General features: G+C 32.6%; 1 protein-coding gene across 5 annotated transcripts in view; it reads right to left on the bottom strand.

The window, feature by feature from the left end:
- Positions 1-23,199, bottom strand: part of LOC136039519 (uncharacterized) — a 188,915-nt gene that overhangs the window by 105,385 nt on the left and 60,331 nt on the right. For 4 of the 5 annotated variants that reach the window (XM_065723319.1, XM_065723320.1, XM_065723317.1 and 1 more), the window contains 2 exons: positions 20,414-20,572; positions 1,144-1,330 (listed from right to left, as the gene is read on the bottom strand). In XM_065723319.1, the coding sequence (XP_065579391.1) occupies positions 1,144-1,330; positions 20,414-20,572 (346 nt within the window). Of the gene's footprint in view, positions 1-1,143; positions 1,331-18,370; positions 18,453-20,413; positions 20,573-23,199 lie in introns of those variants that run through there. The other variant, XM_065723321.1, reaches the window with a different exon arrangement.

Raw genomic sequence — 23,199 nt, 5'->3', positions numbered from 1 at the left:
GGGAAAATGTGGTGCAATCTTGCTTCCTAGGGCTATAATGACAAAAAGGTCGAGATGGCTAAGGCACGTTCTGCATATGCGAGAGGACAAATTTTCGAAAAGAGTACATGTCGGCCAACCGTCTAGAGCCAAACGTAAAGCAGGTCGTCCCCTAAAGGTGTGTGATGATACCGTAAGCGAGGATTTAAGAGAAGTGGAAGCTTCCTGGGAGGAAACAAGGATTTGAGTTTTTAATAGATTGGGATGAAGGAGGAGCGTGCGCAGTTGTATTTGCCGAGGGCAATTTGGTGCTAGAGTGAGTTTTTAGTGGTATTAATTTGAGTAGTAGTAGTAATAATAGTAGTAGCATTGTTCCTTGTTTTTTAAGTATTTGATTCTTTTTTTTTGCAGTTTTTTTCGAAACAGAAATTTGCAAGGTTCTTATTCCCAGTTCCGGTTACTATTGACGGGATCATTATTTATATGTCTTTAAATTACCCTGACCGCTTCTGAAGATACAAGCAAAATTTGACAAAGCATTTTGAATTTTTACCTTGTTCAATTCTTTTGTCCCATTCTGACAATTCAGTATATTCAAAAATCTGTTGGTTTTACGATTTTTGGGGATTTGTTCCAAAAAATAACTTTTAATTCTTTTTTTTTGAAGCCGTCCCAGTAAGTACTGACAGGATTCTTTCTTCTTTGCCTTTAAAATACCTTAGCTAATGTAAAAGCTACAGACAATATTTGACATAATTTTCTAGTTTTTACGGTCTTAGTTGTTTTGTTCTTCGATTTTTTTTTTGACAAAAAAAAAGATTTTGAAATATTATATTTTCAAGGCAACAAGTTAATATTAACAGCGTCTTTTTTTTGTTGTTTGTATATTACTCTGACTGGCTTAAAAGCTACAGGACAGAATTTAGTAAAACGGTTTGAAGACTTGCATTTTTTATTCTTCTACCCTATTCCAACATTTTGGTATATTCGCATTTATTTTTGTTTTTCTTTCTTTTTTTTATTGGCTCCAGAATGAATTTTCAAATAATCTGATTTCAAGGCAGTGAGTCACTCTTGACAGAATCCTAACTACTTTGACTTCAGTTACCCTGATGTGTTTAAATTGCAACAAGCAAAATTTAATAAAAAGGTTTGAATTTTTACCTAGTTCCATTCTTGTGTCCCATTCCAACAATTCGGTATATTTGCAGTTCTATTCGTTTTCCAGGCGAGGAGCGAAACTTGTACCAGCAAACAGATTGACCATGAAGTTCAATGGGGGACTTTATTTGTCCAAAAGTTTTTCCTGAACTTTCAAAAAGACTTTGAGCGTCGATTGTCACATTGCATACTGAAAGAAAGTAAATAGCTCTTTGTATCTTCTTTTTATCTATATATATATAAATAAGTTGTCTGTGTGTCTGTGTGTCGAGTAACGTCACTGTCCGCATATGAAGTCTGAATTATTTCATCACATACCAATTCAAAAACGAATGTATTCAAGCCGAAGTAGCTCAGTTATATAACTACCTGTGTTGGCGCAGTGGGTTTGACCTTAGCGTGGTAAAACGGGATCCAGAGATCGAACCATGCTGCAGAAATGCACTACAGGGCCGACACAGGGACCTTAGTAGTCAAGAAGCGTCGTTAATCCAATACAAATACAAATACAGTAGCTCAGTTGGTAAAGCGTTATTTTCCAGGTTCTAGGTCCGAGAGGTTCCAGGTTCGAACCTTGGCTATAGCAAAATAAAAAGAAAAAAAACTAAAAACTAATAAAAAAACTAAACAAACTTTAACAAAAATTAGCATTAATACAAAATAAGAAAAAAAACTAAAAAGAAAATACTAAAAAAAACTAAAAAAGCTAAAAAACTAAAAAAAACTAAAAAAAGGGTAAAACACTAAAAACTAAAGAAGTAAAAAAAAACTAAAAAAAGGTAAAAACTACAAAAAAACTAAAAAGAAAAAAAAACTAAAAAATAATAAAAAACTAAAAAAACTAAAAACTGAAAAAGAAAAAAAAACTAAAAAAAGAAAAAAAACTGACAAATAAAGGAGAAAAGGAAAACGAAAAAGAAATTAAAAAAACTAAAAAAGGTAAATGTATTCAAGCCGAAGTAGCTGAGTTGATAAAGCGTTATGTTCCAGGTTCTAGGTCCGAGAGGTTCCAGGTTCGAACCTTGGCTTTAGCATTAATACAAAAGAAGAAAAAGACTAAAAAATAAAAAAAAATAAAAAAAATAAAAAATCGATAAAAACTACTAAAAGAACTAAAAAAAGCTAAAAAACTAAAAAAAAAATAAAAAAAAAATGTAAAAAAACTAAAAACTAAAAAAGAAAAAAAATAAAAAAACAAGAAAAGGGTAAATACAGCAAAAAAACTAAAAAGAAAAAAAACTAAAAACTAATTAAAAAAACTAAAAACTGAAAAAGAAAAAAAAAACTAAAAAAAGGAAAAAAAACTGAAAAATAAAGGAGAAAAAGAAAACTAAAAAAAAATAAAAATAAAAAAAAGGGAATATAAATGACGACCGGGACACTCAAAGAGAAATTACAGACTGAGACACCGGGACACAAATGACGACTGGGCCGTGTGTGTCGACTGACGTCATGTTTGTGTGCCGACTGACGTCATGTTTGTCGACTATAAATGACGACTTGGACACAGGGAAACAACTACTACGGGGGCGCCGGGGGCACAGGGGGATATATAAATGACGATGGGGACACAGGGAATGTTTGATTAGCAATCACCATCAACAAAGCTCAACGGCAATCATTAGAATAATGAGGTATAGATCTGAATACGGATTGTTTTTCCCATGGACAATTATATGTTGCATGTTCAAGAGTCGGTAAACCTGACAATCTATTTATATGTACAGACAATGAGACAGCGATGAATATTGTATATTCGCAAGTTTTACGTAGTTAAAAACATATATATATATATATATATATATATATATATATATATATATATATATATATATATATATATATATATATATATATATATATATATATATATATATATATATATATATATATATATATATATATATATATATATCATGAAAAGAGAAATCACCAATGCAACAGCACAAACACAAAAAAAAAAAAAAGAGAGACAGAAGGAGAAAAGGAAGACTGTTTTCCTAAATTAGTGATTAATATAGACCAGCACTTGAATGAGGCCTTAACCCTACTCATCCATACAATCACATAGGTCAAACAGCATAGCCATACACAATCAACCATAAAGAATAATCCATGGACAGGCAGTCATGTCGTCAATAAGTATAAGTCGTCATTTACCAAACAATAGAAAAAATAATAAAGACAAATAATTCAGAGGCAACAACCCAACACAAGGGCTCATCAGGAGAATACACTTGCCTATATAGGGTTTCGCCACTTTAAATTTTCTACCCAGCCAAGTGTTGTGGCTACCACAGAATATCCATGGCATCCCCGTGTCAGGTATCACCCCTAAAATACATGCCTATGAAAGAAAAAAAAACAGCAAATGTAAAACAACCAAGTAACACCAAAACAAGCTTATCCTGTTAATATATCCCTCTTTTTAGCAACAATAGGTAAACTAAATATAATAAATTTTACCAAATCACAAATATTAACACATTGCAAAAACCTGAATGAACTAAACAATTATAGAATTCATCTTTACCATGTGGCTAATTTTTAAAAAAATCGGCTCAATTAGAAACACAATTCAAAATAAATGGCGCTGCAACAACATTTCTCGAACCTCCGAAATTAGTTGAAAATTTCTTTAAGTATTTCTAGATAATTCTTTTGATATTTATTTAAAAGTTCGTTATAATGAAAACTAAATTTTTTAAATTGCCAAGTTAATTTATTTGCAGAAAAACCTCTTGATATCAATTTTTGGCTTAAGATTTTACATCTATTTTTAAAATCAATATAATTACTACAAATCCTTGCATAACGAAGTAACTGTGAGAAAAACGCTGAATAAGTGATATTTGAGTGTATATTACTTTCAGGGAATGGGAAACTAATCACTTCAAAATCAAAATCATCCGTTTTATTATACATTTTAAAACTTAATTTATTATTATCACAAATATTAATATTTAAATCTAAGAAATAATCTTCATGACCAGCGCCATGACTAGGTTCAAGAATAAGCTCTGATGGATATATATTTTTAGAAATATCAATGAAATCCTTACAATTTAAGACCAAAATATCATCTAAATATCTTTTATTATTTGACAAAACATGTTTTAAATTAATTGGATTATTCTTATCCATCATATATTTATATTCTAGTTGACTTAAAAACAAGTCAGCTATAAATGGGCTGGCATTCCCTCCCCCATGGGAATTCCCACAATTTGCTTGTACAAATCACCACCAAATCTTATATAAGTATTGTATAAAACAAATTCTAATAACTCAAAAATCATATCCAAGCTGTAACATCTCACTGTAGTATTAAAGCAATTTGTCCATATAGCTTTTTTATTATAAGTGTCTATTTTTAAGAACCTTTTACTAGATAAGAGGAAAGATTTCTTGATAACAGTTTTTAAATTATCAAACACTACATTAAGTGATAAATTAGTATACATTGTCGCAAAAACGAAAGACTCAATTCTTTTAGCTGAAACCATTGTTAAAGAATCTATCACCTGCAGTGAATTATTAACACTCCAATATGGATTAAAATTCGAAAATTTTTTAATACCAGAACAATAGGTTTTAAGTTTATTTACAATTTCCTTTAAAATTAAAGAGAGGTCAGTAGCAGTAATGCGGGTTGGACGTTTAGCTGCTCCAGCAATAAACCGTGGTTTAGGGGGATTCTTATGAAATTTTACAGTCCAATATAGGAAAGGGAACTTTTTATCATTGTCATTTATTTTAATATTAAAATTTTTAAAAAGTATTTCTTCAGTCTTTTCAATTAAATTCTCATCCTCTATATTTACCTTTTCGTAAACATTAGTTGTGCATAACTCCCTTTTTAAGATATCACAATACAGCTTCTGACGTTCTGACAAATTATGGCAAAATTATTATTAGCTTTATCCACTGGCACAATTACAAACTCATTCTTTAGATTAGCAATTGCTTGTTTAATCTTCACATTATAAAATAATGATTTAGTGTTACTATTTTTTAAGTTAGAATATATTTTATTTCTTATTCTACTAATAACTAAATTCTTCCAACTTTGAAAACTCTCTTTATTTTTATTCTCTTTCTTACACCACTTATCAATATATAAATCAAAATCCTTTTCCAAGCCATCAAGAACACTCGATGGCTTCAGATGATGAGAAAGACGGAAATTAGCCCCTTTATTCATTATAATTTGAAGATCATCTTGCTTTACTATTGACAAGTCCCCTGTTATAACATGTTTGTAAGTAGGATTTACAAATGGGCCAAGTTGCTTACAATTACAAACCGGTTTCCAATTTATATCACTATCTAATCTTTTTAGTATTAAATTATAATTAAAAAAATAATTTGCCCAATAGTTTTTGAAAATTTATAAGTTAAAACTGGACTATCATTATAATTCAAATTACTAGGAAGGGCCTGTTTCACATGCCGCTGATTTAAAATTTCTGGTAAATTAATATCTTCAATCTGCTTACAAGTAAAATTAATAGGTAAATATAATCTGTTATCCTTATTACTAATCTTATCGAACTTTCTTTTTTGAAATAAATTTCGTTTTAGTTAGAATGCAAATTGTATCACATATTACTTTAAAATTATAATCAAGACACAGGGACACAACTACAATGGCGCGTAACTAATATGGCGCGTAACGACTTACGCGCGCGGTGGGGCTTGGGGAGGTTGGGTTCGTGAAGCGCCCCCACCGACTAGGTGTTGGGGTGGCGCGAAGCGCCACCCCAACAGCTAGTTATTCTTGAAAATGATTTCTAAGGAAAAATTCAACAAAATTCGAAGAGCCATATAAGAACCTAAAAACAATATGATTATTTAAGTGAGACCTAAAGCTAAAGTAAAGTAAAATGAAGAGTAACATCAATTTTCAAATTAGGAGATACAGTGGAACTATGATGCATCGCATCACATAAGCAGAAAGAAAAATTTGTTGTATCGAGGATTTTGAAATCAGCATTAAAAAATTCAAATTTTTTAAACTAAAAATCAGTATAGACCACATGCTCCTTCTAAATTTATTGTCTCTGTTAAATAATGTCCGACTTGAGGCTCCATGAATCGATGAAACCCATCATCAGGCCCAGTGTGCCTGCCCAGCAAATTGCTGGTCGGTCTGAGAAAATTAAACACTATTTTTGTCACCGAGAATAAATACGAATTTTTAACATAGATTTTATCTTCATTAAGTCTACCTGGCTGCAATTTATTTTTCTGGGCATAAGGATGCTCATCCCGCAATGGGTGGTCTTTTTTTTAGATTACATAAAACAAACTAGTTTTTTTAACTGAAAGTAAGGAGCGACATTAAAACTTAAAACGAACAGAAATTACTCCGTATATGAAATGGGTTGTTCCCTCCGCAATCCCTCGCTCTTTACGCTAAAGCTTTTAATTGTATTAAAAAGCAGAATTGTGGGAAAGAGTCAAACTTTAGCGTAAAGAGCGAGGGATTGCGGAGGGAACAACCCATTTCATATACGGAGTAATTTCTGTTCGTTTTAAGTTTTAATGTCGCTCCTTACTTTCAGTTAAAAAAACTAGTTTTTTTTATGTAATTTCTGAACGTTTTTGAATTAATGCATGTTTGATTTTGGCTCTCCACACATAAATTATTAAAATGAAATTTGCATATTAATTCCTTTTTTGGCTAAATGGCTTTCTCTTAGTTTTGATCAGACGATTGTGAGAAATAAGGGATGGGAAAGGAGGCCTAGTTGCCATGCAATTTTTCGGTTACATAAAAAGGCAACTATAAATTTTTATTTTTAACGAATTTTTCTGTTAGTAAAAAATATACGTAACTTAAGAATTATCTTACGTAACAAACTTTTATATTCTTTAATTTTTATTATGTATATGAGAGGGTTTGTACCCTCGTTAATACCTCGTTCTTTACACTAAATCGCAAGTTATGTCCCAATTCTTTAAGAATGACCCCTGAATCAGAAAGGCCGTAGAATGAATAGTTGAAATTACTAAAAATACTATAGCATAAAGAGCGAGGTATTTATCTCCTCCTAAATACCTCGCTCTTTATGCTAAAGTATTTTTAGAACCCCTCACATGCGTAATAATCTCTGTTCGTTTTAAGTTTCAATGCTACTCTTTACTTTCAATTGAAAAAAAATTTTCCATGTTTATTTTTTCATTGTTTTTTTATAGTAATTTTAGAAAATCCTGCGCCCTTTTCATTGAATTTCTGTTCCCCCATGACACATTTCTCCATGGAAAGATCCTCCCACATAGCCCCCTCCCCTCAACCCCACCCCCAAAACCAAAAAAAAAAATCCCCTGAAACCGACTGTACACTTCCCAATAACCATTATTATATGTAAACACTGGTCGAAGTTTGTAAGTTGCAGCCCCACCCCCAGGGACTTTGGGGGAGTAAGTCATTCCCAAAGACATAGTTATTATGGTTTTTGACTATGCGGAACAAAATGGCTATCTCAAAATTTTGATCTGTTGACTTTGGAGAAAAAATGAGCGTGGGAGGGGGCCTAGGTGCCCTCCAATTTTTTTGGTCACTTAAAAAGGGCACTAGAACTTTTCATTTCCGTTAGAATGAGCCCTCTTGCGACATTCTAGGACCACTTGGTCGATACGATGACCCCTGGGGAAAAGAAAAAAAAAAAAAAACAAAAAAAAACAAACAAACAAATAAACACGCACCCGTGATTTGTCTTCTGGCAAAAAATTCAAAATTCCACATTTTTGTAGATAGGAGCTTGAAACTTCTACAGTAGGGTTCTCTGATACGCTGAATCTGATGGTGTCATTTTCGTTAAGATCCTACGACGTTTAGGGGGTGTTTCCCCCTATTTTCCTAAATAAGGCAAATTTTCTCAGGCTCGTAACTTTTGATGGGTAAGACTAAACTTGATGAAACTTATATATTTAAAATCAGCATTAAAATGCGATTCTTTTGATGTAGCTATTGATATCAAAATTCAATTTTTTAGAGTTTTGGTTACTATTGAGCCGGATCGCTCCTTACTACAGTTCGTTACCACGAACTGTTTGATGAGCCGACATTTCAAACAGCCCTAGCATCCTTACTTGAACGAAGTTCAACCAGGATTGATAAAAAAAAAATGATGCGAGATGATAAATTCATTCAAACAAAACAGAACAAAATGGTTAAATGCAAGTTTTCAAAGCTAATCTTGCTTTTATGGCAGCTTGCCTCAAATGTCTTTTTGTAACCGGTTCAATATTATTATAAATTTTTTTAGTAAAATATTTTGTTAGATCATTTTTAATTAAATTCGAGCATAAAGAATTTAGTAAGTACTCCCCAAAGTCCTATTCAAACAAATACTATTATTTATTTTGAGACTGATTTCGATTGATTCCCAAACCATCTGTTTTTTCTCCAAAATCATTACTAATGAGTGAAGGTTTTCAGAATAGTATGGGAGGGATTATTAAATGCATGCCAGCCTAAAGCAGAATCAAAGTAGTTATTAGAACTATTTGACATTAATGCCTTTTCTATGTCTTCTTTGTGCTGATTTAGCCGTTTTTGCAGATTCTGATGAGTCCTGTCAATTTCCACAGTCGCAAAGTATTTGATAAACCCCTCTTAGGTGAGTAACTGGGGTCTTATCTTTACCGGAGTTCAAGAAATTAATGATTTTAAAATTTCTAATGAAAACTAAATACAGATCATTTTTTGTGCAAACATTTTTCTTATTTTGTTGTGATTTTTGGGATTTACGGAAGAGAGATAATATTTGAGGACTTATCAGTAGCCTCAAATTGTGACATATCTCTGATTTTAAGGGTATGTCTTTTAAGTCTACAGTTAATTATCTTATTGACAAAATTAATGGGGTATCCTTTACCAAAAAGAATATTTCTGATAAAATTTTGTTTCTGCATTTATATACAAATCGGAGAAAACGTTCATTACACGATAAATGAAAGAAGTTACAACTGCACTTTTAACTTGTGAGGGGTGATTCGAATTAAAAGGAAGATATCTAGTGTTTAGCGTAAAAATCGGGCTTTCAATATATATTAAAATCCAGTTTATTTTCCTAGTTAGGTTAACAATCTCCCTACTGCTTCTACTTTGTGCTTAGTTGATATGGAAAGGCAGTGTGGTCTTGGTCGCTATTTTCGTTTAACCAATATTTATAAGACAAAATCTTAGGTCATATTGATCTTTTCTCTGATCATAATATTTACAGTCCCCCTGGCTTCCCCAAACACTTCCTGAAATATTTTACTCAATCCTCTCGCCGTTCCTGAGATATTACAGATACGCTATTTTGATAGCCTGGGTGAATGAACTGTCTTTTTGATTTACCCCATTACTTCACATGAATATATATAAAGTTCCAATGAGTCTAATAATACCAAAAATTTAGGTGGATTGGAGATACATACTTGGCTCCTACATCCCCTCCCTCAAATCACTGACTACTAAGTACATTTATCCCTCCCCCCTAACACTCCAGAAGTTTTGGCTTTAATCCAGCAATTCGTTTTAGTGATGTTACATATATTTGTTTTGGTTACCTTGACTTGCAATTTCCTTAACTTAACCTCTCCCCCCTTAAGTCAGAATTTGAGGTTCACTTGGCTCCTTTATACTCAATGAAAGTTTTGACTCGATCTCTCATGGGGTTCGTGAAAAATTCCAATACATTGTTTTTATAACCTGGATACAATTGGTTTTGTTTCGTTCAAATTACTGCTTCACCAGAAATAGATTCTATTCCAACGAAGGCTCATAGTTCTAAGAACTTAGAAAAATTTTCGGAATAAAATATTTAGACCCTTTCTGTCTAAGCTTTAACCCAAGAAAAGGTTCGAGGGTCGCTTGAACCTTCCTCCAAAACTCTCTCCGAAAGTTTTAATTCAGTGCCTTGAGCCACTCCCAAGCCCCTGCTACCCCTCAAAATAAACTTTTAAGTCCCCTCACTTCCTCCTCATTTGCCTGAAAGTTTCAAATGAAACTCGCAAGCTGCTTCTGAGACATTGAAGGCATGGTATTTTTATAGCCTGTATACGCATAATGTTTTTAGAGTTGCCTCTCACCCTCCATTAAACCTAAGTATTAGGTTCAATAAACGCTCCAAACACCGCTTGGAATTTTAAGATCAATTTTCCAAACCTTTTTTTAGATATTGTAGAGCCCTATTATGATCCCCAGGGTTATATTGCATCTAGTGTCTACTAATTTACATTGCTATTTCACCATAAATAGATTCCATTTCCGTAGGGGTTTAAGACTTCGAAATAGGTAAAACTTGTTGGTAAAACTCCCTGAGCTTGTGACAAGCATAGACATTCATACCCAAGACACAAACACAGACAGCCAACTAAACATTGGTCAACCAATCTTTAATTCATTTTTTTTTTAGCCCAACTGCTTTGGCTTATAAATGTGTTCACTCGCCAAACACTCCAGGTAGACAGGCTTTCTTAAACTTTGGACTCTTATTCCCCTTGCATTTCCAGGCCATTTGTAGGCAATTTGTGCTTTTCTAAAAGCTAACAAACAAGTATTGGTCCAATAAGAGAGTCATAATTAATCCCGCCGTTTACCCATACCATTTAACCAAACGCTTGGAGAACTATAGGGTTATATGACTATCTTAGTTCCATAGCTATCAACCTTAGTTCTGCCCTAGGAATGACCCATGGACGGATGATTGATAGACTTATCTATTAACAAATGAACTGACATCATTTTTATACAATCTTAATGAGGGCTTGTGTCTGATTTGCCTCTCACTTGATCGGACTATATGTCTTGGGTTTTCTACAATTAGCCATGGCTTGATGCACACAAATACTTGATTTTAATTCAAAATCAACGGGGCTTTGAAATCCCCTCACTTCCTCCTCATTTCCCTGAAAGCTTCAAATGAATCCCGCAAGGTGCTTTTGAAACATTGCAGGTATGGTACTTCAATAGCCTGGATACGCACAGTGTTTTTAGAGTTGCCTCTCACCCTCCACTATATCTAAGTATTAGGTTCATTAAACCCCCCAAACAATGCTTGAAACTTTCAGCTCAATTTTCCAAACCCTTTTTGAGATACTGTAGAACCCTATTCTACTCCCCTGGGTTATAATGCATATAGCGTCTACTAATTTACATTGCTACTTCACCATGAATAGAGTCCATTCCCATTGGGGTTTGAAACTTCGAAATTTTTATAGAAATTTGAGAATAAATATGTTCAGCCCTTCTTTTCCACTCCTTTAAATTAAACTTTGAGATCCAAACACCCCAACCACTCAGAAAAAAAAACACCCTTGATCTTCCAAGCTATCTTTAAAATACTGTAAATACTTCATTCAGATAATCTGGGAATACATATTCTTCTTTTGATTTACCTTGCACCTTAACCGTGAATAGATTCCCTGTCCCATAGTGACCTCGGTCCAGAAACTTTTAGGTTGACCAGAAACAATTTGTATTTTATCCCTCCCCATTAAGAAAATTAGAAGCTCCATTGTCCCTCCCTCCTTTTTTTCCAACACTCGCTGGTAGTCTCAAATTAAAGCACCAAGTCTTTCCAAAGATATTGCAAATATGTCATTTTGATAATCTGGCAACACATGAGGTATTTCAATTTACATCACTACTAAACTGTACATTGGATTAGGTCCTACAAGAGCTTACAGTACGAAAATGCTGAATAAGAAAAAAACTATAAGCCCCATTTTTCTTTCCCTAACATTAAATTTAAAGTCTTCTTGTCCCACCTTCTCTAAAAGCTCCTGAAATCTCAAAACTATCGCAAAATATACTATCAAGAGATTGCAGAAAACCTCATAAATCTGGTGCAAATAGCATCTTTCTATTTATTCTGGTAAATATTATATCTAGAATATAACCTTGGGAAACTCTTGAGAATCTCGGTCTGGTGAACGACCCTTGTAAGATCCAACCAAAATCAACCAAAGCCAACTTTTCTAATACAATAGTAATATACATGAATGAGGGAGATTGTCTCGGGGCCTTTGGAAGGTTATATTAACCTGGAGGCATATTTATCAGACCTCGCAAAGTTTTCAAACAAAAAATCTAACTCAAAACCTTAATCCAATGTAATTGAATTACAAAAGCTGGGTAGCAAAAAAAGTGACAGGAAGGAAGGCTGGTTGCCTTATAATTATTGTCATTACTTAAGGAAATGAAAAAAGCACATTTAATTTCCAATCAATTAGCTCATATCCCCGTTTATTCGACCATTCCTTCCTAGAGAAGTAGCCAAAGAAAATGTTTTTTGGCCGTTTCTGAACATTTTTTCCCCGGCTGTCCCCTCCTCAGTACCCCGCTCTTTACGTTAAGCCTTACTGTTTGGCTCAAATCCTTAAGAACGACTCTTGAAACACAAGGGATCGTTTAAATAGAATGAGAAACTGTTTTAAAGTACTAAAAACCTTAACATGAAGAGCAAGGTTCAGTTATTACTTTCAATTGATTTTCCTTACTTTCAGTCCTTACTTTCAGTCGATTTTCATCATTGCTTTTTTTTGTTTCAATATTTAATATTGCTCCTTACTTTCAGTTGATTCTTTTATTGATTTTATTTTTTTAATCTTAATATTACTCCTTACTTTCAATTGTTTTTTATTGATTTTTTTTTATTCTTAATAGTTCTTAATATTTAAATAATTCTTAGTATTTCTCTTTTCTTTCAGCTGTTTTTTTATTTATTTTTTTTTGTTTTATTTCCTAATATTGCTCCTTACTTTCAGTTGATTTTTTTTAATTCTTAATATTGCTCCTTACTTTCAGATGATCTTTTTTAATGTCATTCAAAGTCGACAGAGAGTCGACATACAGTCGACAGAGACAAATTAACGCTAGTGCTGTCGACATAAATCCAATGTGTCGACATGTACTGTCGACATAAATCCCAATCGAACACACAAATTCTTTATTCTGTTGACATGAGTTCTGAATAGAACCGGGTCTAAGAAGTACGAGGTTTTCAATTAACAAAAAGAAGTATTTTTTCAAACGAAGATGGAATATCCTTAAGGTTTTATTCACTTCCATTAGGTTTATTTTTATTCAAAAAATTTTGTAAGTTGTACTAGAGCTTGCTGGACAATATGCGTAAAAAAAAAGAATAAACTGAAGCGTTTACCGTTCTGCAATATCTAAGAAAAACGATTTTACCCCTTTCCCCAGGCACAAAGTTTGGAGTCCCCTTAAGCCTCAAAAACAATTTTCTTGAAATTTTTTTCTCGATCCCAATGCCGCTAGACAAAACAAGGTAGATCTATCAAATTTATGTATTGCTTACTTTTATACCATTTAATTTGTTTAAATTGGTTTAATTTAACTTTTTAAATTAATTGAACTATGTACTTAAAATTAATACAATTAGATTTGTTTGTAATTAAAATTAATTAGCTAGCGCAGATTAATTTTGAATTAAAACTTTTTCATATAATTTTTTTTAACAATACTACTAATGTAATTGAAAATTAATTAAATGTATATAGTATTAATATAATGGTAATGTAATTAAGCTAATTTAATTCAACTTTAATAAGATTTGTTTGAATTGATTCTGTTACCATTTAAGACAAACATACTCACTTTCTTAAAGGTACCAATTGTGTATTATCACACAATTGTTTTTAGATCTCAATATTAATGATTGGCAGTGAGCTACCAACAGAGTAAAGTATATAGGTAGATGCAATTGACGGGGTTTAATGCAGAGATCATATATTTTGAGGAGTTTGGCAGGAAGTTGGTAAGATATTTAAAAGGGATGTATGAAACATCCGAAATTAAGCTGAATTAAAAAAAACATAACAGTGTTTTGACTGTATTTATTTTTATCGACAAATCTGATACAGTTAAATTAGAAAACCGAAATCTCTATACCTGTTCAAATAAAAAAGGTAGGTAAATCTGTTATTAGGAAACTTAAAAGAATGTAAAAAAAGAAAAAGAATACAAAACAAGACATGGAAACTGGCTATTTTCTTCATTATTTTACTTAAACTTTTCAAGTTTTAGCTTTTAAGCATAACCACCTTCTTTGACTTACATTCTTTTGACAGAGGTTAATCTTTTGAATGACAAAAATTAAATAGTTTTCCATATTAGGAAATAGACATGGTTGCCAGTCATTTGTACTAGTTCCTGATCATTTTACGCTTTGTTAAAACTGTTTGTTCTAGTAGCCATGCCATATTCTCATGCATATCCAATTCCATTTTGAATTACACACCAAAAAATGTATTGACAGAAATTGAAACAAATGAATCCTCATTTCATCTTTGATGACTCAAAAAGGCATATTCCCTTGCCCGATTGCTTTCAGACAAATTGCTAAAAATAAAAAATTACCCATGACCTCAGTGCCAAAATATCCCTTTCGTAATTTCTCTAATTTGAAAGATATTCAACTTTCAAGCATAAAACTTATGATTGACCAATTACAGCTGACATTTACGGCAAAATTATTTGAAATTAGAAAAGATGTAATGTTCCAACAACAGTTTTCTTATCTGTAAGATGATCCCGGCAAAAGATGCAAAGACATGAAGGTAATAGTTGGGAACAGATTAGTGTTGATAGAAGCTTTCCCAACCAATTCCCAGCTATTCAAAAATTCCTCTTCTATAGTAGAAGTATGACATCAAAATCAAGAAAAAACAAACGGAATACGTTAGTTCTGGCTTTTTATCAACAGTTAGGATTATAGTACATATTGCACATTTAAAGGTAGGTGAATTTACTAAAGGCTAGTATTCGCATATCGTATTCGCTTTACTAAAGGCTATTATTCGCGTAACATGAACTTCAAGGTAAGTGATAAAATCTGAAAAAGCGGTGCTTGTGTTTTAACATTTAAAGGTATGTATTTGCATAGCGTGAATTTGAATTTAAGCGAAATAATCTTAAAGTTCGTTGCTCGTATTTGCACTGTTGAATGTAAGTATTTCCATGCGTAAATTTAAATGTAAGTGACGAAATCTTAGAATGTGTTTCTCGTTTTTAAACTGTTAAAGGTAAGTTTTTCCAGAGCGTCAATTTGAATGTAAGTGACAAAATCTTAAAATATGTCGTTTTTTCTACTATTAAAGGTAAGCATTTTTATAGCGTGAATTAAAATTTAAGTGAAAAGATCTTAAAATGTGTTGGTGGTTTTTAAACTGTTAAAGGCAAGTATTCACATAGCGTGAATTTAGAGGTAAGTGACAAAATCTTAACATGCCTTGCTTGTTTTTCAAATGTTAAAGGTAAGTATTCTCATAGACTGAATTTAAATGTGGGTTACAAAATCTTAAAGTGTGCTGTTAACTTTTGAACTGTTAAAGGTAAGTATTTGCATAGCGTAGATTTAAATGTAAGTGACAAAATATGAAAATGTGGGGCTTGCGTTTCAATTTTGAAAGGTAAGTATTCGCATAGCGTGAACTTGAATTTAAGTGAAATAATATTTAAGTGCATTGCTCGTATTTCAACTGTTAAATGACAGTATTTGCATAGCGTAAATTTAAATGCGAGTGACAAAATCTTAAAATAGTTGCTCGTTTTTCAACTGTTAGAGTTAAGTATTTGCATAGTGTGAATTTAAATTTAAGTGAAAAAACTTAAAATGCGTTGCTCGTTTTTAAACTGTTAAAGGTAAGTATCACTTAGCGTGAATTTAAAGGTGAGTGATAAAATCTTAAAATGCCTTGCTTTTTTTTTCATTTGTTAATGTTAAATTTTCGCATGGCCTGAACTTAAATGTGACTGATAGAATCTTAAAATGTGTTGCTCGTTTTTCAACGTTGCTCATTTTCAAACCAGTGGTTTGTACATTGAAAGTTTTTCTAGGCGTCCAAGATGGAACTAAAAGAATTTGGCAGCAAAAGCTCAATTCCAACTTGCAGGGACTCGGAACTTCAAGGGATGGGGATAGACTATTTTTCCTTCATTCTTCATAAAACAAATTTCCCAACTATTTCTATAAGTGATAAGAGAGAAACAATGCATATTTGAAAAAAAAGTCAACAAATAGGCAATTGAATTAAAACGGAGTTGGTGGTAACTTTCAGAAAGCTTATTCACCAGGTGAAGGGCCCCAAGTGTTGTTTAAAGCTTTCAAGCTTGGGCTAAAGAGGTGTAGCGTGGTGAGAGTGTACCCACTTTGATGATAAAAGTATTTTCCAAGATGAAAACCAGATTGTTGAGCGTCGGTAGTCCTTTTATTCGAATCGGACGCTTGAAAGTTCCATTTTAAAAATTGTCCAAAAACTAAACAAATAATGTATAACCAATCATGCTAAGTTCCATCATTACTTGTGCCCCAAGGCAAGGGCATTTGCAAAGGAAGGCCTGGGGTTCTCTTTCCCTCCCTTTAAATCATACATTCTCCCAAAATTCGGTAAAATCCTTATAAAAACTGTAAAATAAAGCTTTTTTAACTAACCACCCCCCTAAAAAATATATAAAATCCTTCGCGTGTGCCTGCCTCGTTGGCATTTTTGTTTATTGTTAAGTATTTGTTTTGTTTTAAGTCCTAGCTTTGAATATAAGGCCAAGCTTTACTTTATTAAGTATTCTGTTATACTTATCTTTGTTTATTACTCTTGTTATAATTAATTTTTAGGCTAGAGTGTTAGTCATCGCTAGCTAGCTAACGGAGCTTAATTAACTAATTAATGAATAATAAAAGGTGGACTATCTAATTTTGAAATGAGCGTTTATTTAGTTTTGTTATTGGTGGGTTTGCTTTCAATAACAAACCGTCAGTAATAATCCCAGAATTTGTATCTAACATTTTAACACTCATGACAGAATGACCAGAACCATTTGTTCAGCTGTGTTCAAAACAAGGGCTGGCAGTGCAATGTAGACCAGAAGGCTTAAATTCTGCAGTTTTGGCTATATTTTCACAATTACAAAACTATCACATGTGACAGTTTGGTTGAACGAATAAAAAAAAACTTGCTTGTTTCATCATTGTAAGCTGTGACAGGGATCGCGCAAAAAATATCACACAACATCTTTTTAATTATAACAGCAGACTCACTAATCTTTCCTTGTTTCTTTTATTCAGAGAAATATTAAGAAACCTTTTTGATAAACAAGGGACTGTTTTGCGGTGACGGTTAGACAGAATAGACACGAAAGAAAATTACCAGTAATTGTAGCATGATAAAAGACAGAAAATTGCAATTTTTCACTGACAAGAACGTCCCTTGCTAGCATTCGTTCCATTCTTTTATAATATTTTTTCTCTGTCGAACATATTATTGGAAATTTCATTTAAGTGCCCTAGGTTCATCTAATATTGAACGGTAATTTTTCCTTCTGCCCTTCTGTGAAAGAACAGATCAAGTATCAAAGCTCGTTACGATTCCGTGTCAACTGAGAAAAAAGGTTTAAACGAGAAAGAAAGGCTTGTAGAGTAAGTCTAGTTAAAGCTCATATCATCACTTTATTCTTATTAAATAAAAAAAAAACTAGTTTTTTTTTAACTGAAAGTAAGGAGCGATATTAAAACTTAAAACGAACAGAAATTACTCCGTATATGAAACGGGTTGTCCCCTCGGCAATCCCTCGCTCTTTACGCTAAAGTTTTTAATTGTTTTAAAAAGTAGAATTGTGGCAAAGAGTCAAAATTATCCTTTAAATGTGTTTGGCTCTCTAGAAGTGCATTAGACGCTAATGCAGAAGTGCATTAGAATTTGCAATTGAGTAAGCCCTTCGCAAACTTTCTACAGTAATGTCACCAATGCGATGGCCCATGGGTAAAAACAATGTATAGAAAATATCTCTCTTTACTGCAGGAATGCACGCCATATACAATACCCGTTATTCGGCCAAATTGGTTATACAAAAAAGTCATGATATAGCTGATACTTGTTATTTTAATTACTTTGTGTTATATCTATTTAAATTATGAACAAATATTCAAATGCCAAGTACTTTGACGTTTCAGTGATTTTTTATGTTTCAAATCCCCTTTCAAGTGATATTTGCAGTTTGTTTCCAGGATAAAAACGAAAAAAAATCTTAGGGGTGTCACACAAATAACAAAAATTAAATGAAAGAAACTACTCTGCCGCAACTAAAAAGGAGAGAGTAATGAGGACTTTTTTTTCCCAAAGACAGAGAACCAACAAAACCTATTTGAATATTTTGGCCCTATATATAAGCGCCGTCTTCAGCAGAGAAAATAATAAACAATAAAACACTTACAATATAAGTTTCCGGTTAAAAATCCCTTCTTTTTTTTAAATGGCCTTGGCATCATTACTTCTTAACGAAAAGTTCAGGCAAGACTGTGTGATAAAAGCTAACATTTTACAAGCTAAAAAGGTTCATTCATTGAACCAACTGTATTTATTAAAAATTGGAATAATTTCTTATTACGATATTTGCCTTCTCTGCAGCTAATCTTGTAGGTCTTTTGGGATTGGGCTTGTTTTTATTCGTTCCTATTTTGTTTTATTTTGAATTAGATTGTTTTCTGTAATTAATTTTGTGTACATAGGGTTGAGTGTGTATTCACCCAAGTCGCTATTTAGGGATGTATTATTATTTAAGTTTCGTTTAATTTCGATTGCCTCGCGGACTGTTTGTTTGATTCCTAGGTCATTGCTAATTAGAATTATTTCATCAAATAGAACATAATGGTTTGGATTTCCGAAAATATAATTGCTTAAAGATGAATCGAATGATATGGAGTTATTTCTAGGTTTTAATTGTTTTTCAATACTTTCTTTGCGTTGCTGTAATCTTGTTCCTAAATTTTGGTTGGTTAGACCAATGTAACAATTTCCACAACTACATGGTATTTGATACACCCCTTTTAGACGAGTAAGTGGGGTTTTATCCTTACCAGAATTGAGAAGATTCATTATACTTAAATTACTTGTGAATACAACACGTAAATTGTTTTTAAACAAACTTTTTTCAGTTTTGAAGTAATTTTCGGAATATAAGGTAGGTAAATCGTGCTTGTGGGATTATTCGAATCGTTTTCTGGTATGGGATTTAAGACTTTAGAAGAATGCATCTTTAATCTTTGAGCAATAGCAGTATTTATGAGAGAAATTGGGTACCCGTAGCCAAAAAGTATGTCTGTAATAAAATTTAATTCTTATTAAATTTTATAAATTTTATATCCCAAACATTACTTCAAAACTGAAAAACGTTTGTTTAAAAACCAACCCTTAGATATAGGGCCGAATATTCAAATAGGTTTTGTTGGTCCACTGTGTGGGGGAAAAAAGTCCTCATTACTCTCTCTTCTGTAGTTGTATTATGGAAAGTTAGTGTGGTCTTCGTCATTATTTACTACTCTGCCATGAGCATAGAAAAGGGAAAGCAGCTTTCTTAAAATATAAAGCACCAGAAAACTATTCTCTCTCTATGGTTCAAATTCAAGCCAAGTTCAAATTTCTCTTTATTCTGAGAATTTAATTTTCACACACAATGTATCTCAAGTCTGAAAAAGGCAAAGAATGAGTAATTTAACATTCAGTAAGCACAGGAAATACGAGCAGCCTAGTGAGGAGGGGGGATGATACGTCTACCACTCCATTTAATAAGGTTTGGATTACAATTAGTTCCAAATTTTGGCATTATTGCTTGATAGGCATTTCGGAATATTTATTTTCAAGTGTTAGTTTAGTATTTGAAAAGACTTACAAAAGGCACACTGCATTACGAGCCTCAAGTTCATTGCAACAAATACTACTGCTACTACTGCCAATTCATCACAGCATGAGGCCACGTAAGGCTTGCACAGCCCTCCAAAGTTTCTATTTATTCCAAACTGTGTCGTTTTTTTATCTATTCAGATATATAAAGTAAATTTGAACCGCAAAATCTTTCTTAAACCAATTCCTAATGGTCGATTTCAATTCACCAATGGGAAGAGACTTCAGGTGGGATTTTTCTATACCTGCAGAGCTTCAAGAATGCTCTTAAATTATGAAGCTGAAGCTAGAGGTATGTATAGTCAGGACACAAGGTACCAACATAGAACAATATATTTAGAAGGTTGCTTGTAACATCCAGAATTTATAGTCCATTTTTTTATCGCTGCCTTAGTTGTGAAGTAAATTTTAGTTTTTTCTTTTTTTTTAGTATTTCTTTATTTTTTAAGTATTTTACCAAAATAATACAATTTACTTGTATAAATTATACATAATCTAATATAAGATAATATTAAATTAACGACCGTGTTTTATTTCCACTTTAAGCTGGTTATGTAGACAAATTAGTTTTGCTTACAGTTAAGACACCTGTTTTCTAATCCACACTGAGTGCATCTTGATGGTTGGTCATGGCCACAATTGCAACCTCCCTTAGCACAACAAGCACATTCTTGAGAAAATTCATCAAACGGACATTTGCACCCTGTTGGTGACCTCGTCCACAGGTCAATCGAATCTGAAATAAATAAAGCCTATCAGTTCATCTTGTGTTTATTAATGTGTCGAGGTGTAACCATTTACTGTCTCTGTTTATTTTATTGAACGCATTTTTCTCATTATATAATCAATAAAATTAACTTCGAGTGGCTATTGCTACATAACCACTCAACAAAGTTGAAATCCAAAGGAAAATTTGTCTGATTGTGCATTAGCTTTTTTCATGCTATGTCCTATACTAAGGTCACTATGCACTATCTTCTTAATGTTTTTCTACTTTTATTTTCCATTTCTGACCTTGTGATTACAAATACATGCATTAGTTTACAAATTAGTTGTGACCAAATGCAGTAAAATTTTCAACAATTTTAAAAATAAAAACAACGAAAAAAAATTTCTCTTAGTATAATTTAGCAGTCATTTGATGTTATATAATATACTAAAGTCATTATTAACTATCTATTATTCATTTTACTTCTTCCATTTTCCTGTTCTGACCCTTTTCGTTATATATACATGTATTAGTTCACTCAATGCTAGGACAGCCTCTAGGTTTTTCAAGACTGATGTTATTTTGTCCTATTGAATTTCGTAGCAGTAATAAAACATAATAAGCAGATTCTAAATATATGAGCATATGTTTGTTTGTAAGGAGCGACATTAAAACTTAAACGAACAGAAATTACTCCCTATATGAAAAGGGCTGTTCCCTCCTCAACGCCTCGCTCTTTACGCTAAAGTTCGATTCTTTCTCTCAACTCGTACTTTTTAAAACAGTAAAAAACTTTAGCGTAAAGAATGGAACGTTGAGGAGGGAACAGCCCCTTTCATATAAGCAGTAATTTCTGTTCGTTTTAAGTTTTAATGTCGCTCCTTACTTTCAGTTAAAAACACTTGTTTTTTATTTAATTTCTGAACGTTTTTGAATTAATACAAGTTTTGAGTTTGGCTCTCCGCACATGAATAATTACAACGAAATTTGCATATTAATTAATTTTTTTGGCTAAATGGCTTTCTCAGAGTTTTGATCGGACGATTTTGAGAAAAAAAGGAGTAGGGGAGTAGGCCTAGTTTCCTCCAATTTTTTGTTACTTAAAAAGGCATCTAGAACTTCTATTTTATTACGAACATTTTTATTAGTAAGAATATACGTAACTTACGAATTAACTTCCGTAACCAACTTCTATATTCCTACGTTTTTATTACGGATATAAAAGAGGGTTCGCCCCCTCGTCAATACCTCGCTCTTAACACTAAAGCTTAAATTTCGTCCCAATTCCTTATGAATGACTCCTGAATCCCAAAGGCCGTAGAATAAATAGTTGAAATTAATCAAACTACTTTAGCGTAAAGAGCAAGTGTAATGTAAGCGTTTATTGTGATATTGCTCTGTCATCCTATTGACAATTTACTTGATGTAGTTCGTTTTGGTTTAGTTCAGCATCCCCCTAAATATTTCTTGAAAGCTTCACCTTAATACCCTGAGCATGTGTAGTACCCTGTAGCAACAATTGTAGTAGCAGTAGTAGCATTGGTAGAAGTATGCACATAGCATCTTTTTTTCTACATCACCTTCAACACACGATGAAATTTTCAACTTAATACCATCAACTGGTCCTGAAGCATTGCTGATACATCCTCTTGACAACTTATATGGGCATAATGTGTTTCGATATATTTCAATACAGTTACAATATCGCCCAAAATGTTTACCTTGATACCCTTAAGTTTATTAGTAGTAATAGTAACACCAGTAGTTGTAGTAGCAACAGTAAAAGCAGAGTTAATAGTAGTGGTTTTAGCTTTAACAGTAGTAATAGTAATAGTAGCAGTAACAATAATAGTAGCAGTAGTAGTAGTTGTAGGAGTAGAAGCAGTAGTACTATTACGCAAATATTGTCTTATGGTTATTTCAACATCCCCCAAAACAAGCGTTGTAAGTTTTAATTTCACACACGAAGCTGTTCCTAAGATATCGCTGATATGCCCTTTTGTCAACCTGCCTAAGGATGGCAGGTTGTCATTCGAATAACAGAAATATTTAGAAAAATTCTCTGAGAATTTCACCTTCATATCCTTAGCGATAGTTTTAATAATAGTCAAAGCAGTAGTATAACTACATACCTTTAAACAATTAGTCTTTGCTATGATATTGTCAATTAGCTCTTTTGATAACCTGTATATTCATATACCTATTGAAATTTTCATCTTAATGCTCATGACCTTACAAGTAGTTGCGATAGAAGTAGTAGTTGGAGCAATAGCATTAGCAGTAGTAGAACTAGTAAATATTGCAGTAGCAGTAGTATTAGCAGTAGTGTGCAGTACACATATTGCCTTTTTGTAAACTGATCTTCCCTTTAAGTATTCTCGGAGAGTTCAAACTCAATGCACAAATCAATTCTAAAAATACACTATTTGACAATTTTAATGCAAACGGTGTTCCATCATATTCCATCGATAATTTGCCATCAATATTCTCTCTACTACTCTTTATGGACTTAGCCATAATACTATTATCACAGAAGTTTTAGTGGTAGTAAAAGTAATTGCAGTATTAGTGTTGTATTAGTTGTAGTAGTAGCAGTAGTAGCAGAAGCCAGAAGCATTAATAGCGGTAGTAGCATGTGCATATTGCCTTTTGGT

Source organism: Artemia franciscana, chromosome 19 (genome assembly GCF_032884065.1).
Source record: "Artemia franciscana chromosome 19, ASM3288406v1, whole genome shotgun sequence".
NCBI classification, from domain to species: domain Eukaryota; kingdom Metazoa; phylum Arthropoda; class Branchiopoda; order Anostraca; family Artemiidae; genus Artemia; species Artemia franciscana.
This window is presented reverse-complemented; position numbering and strand designations above follow the sequence as displayed.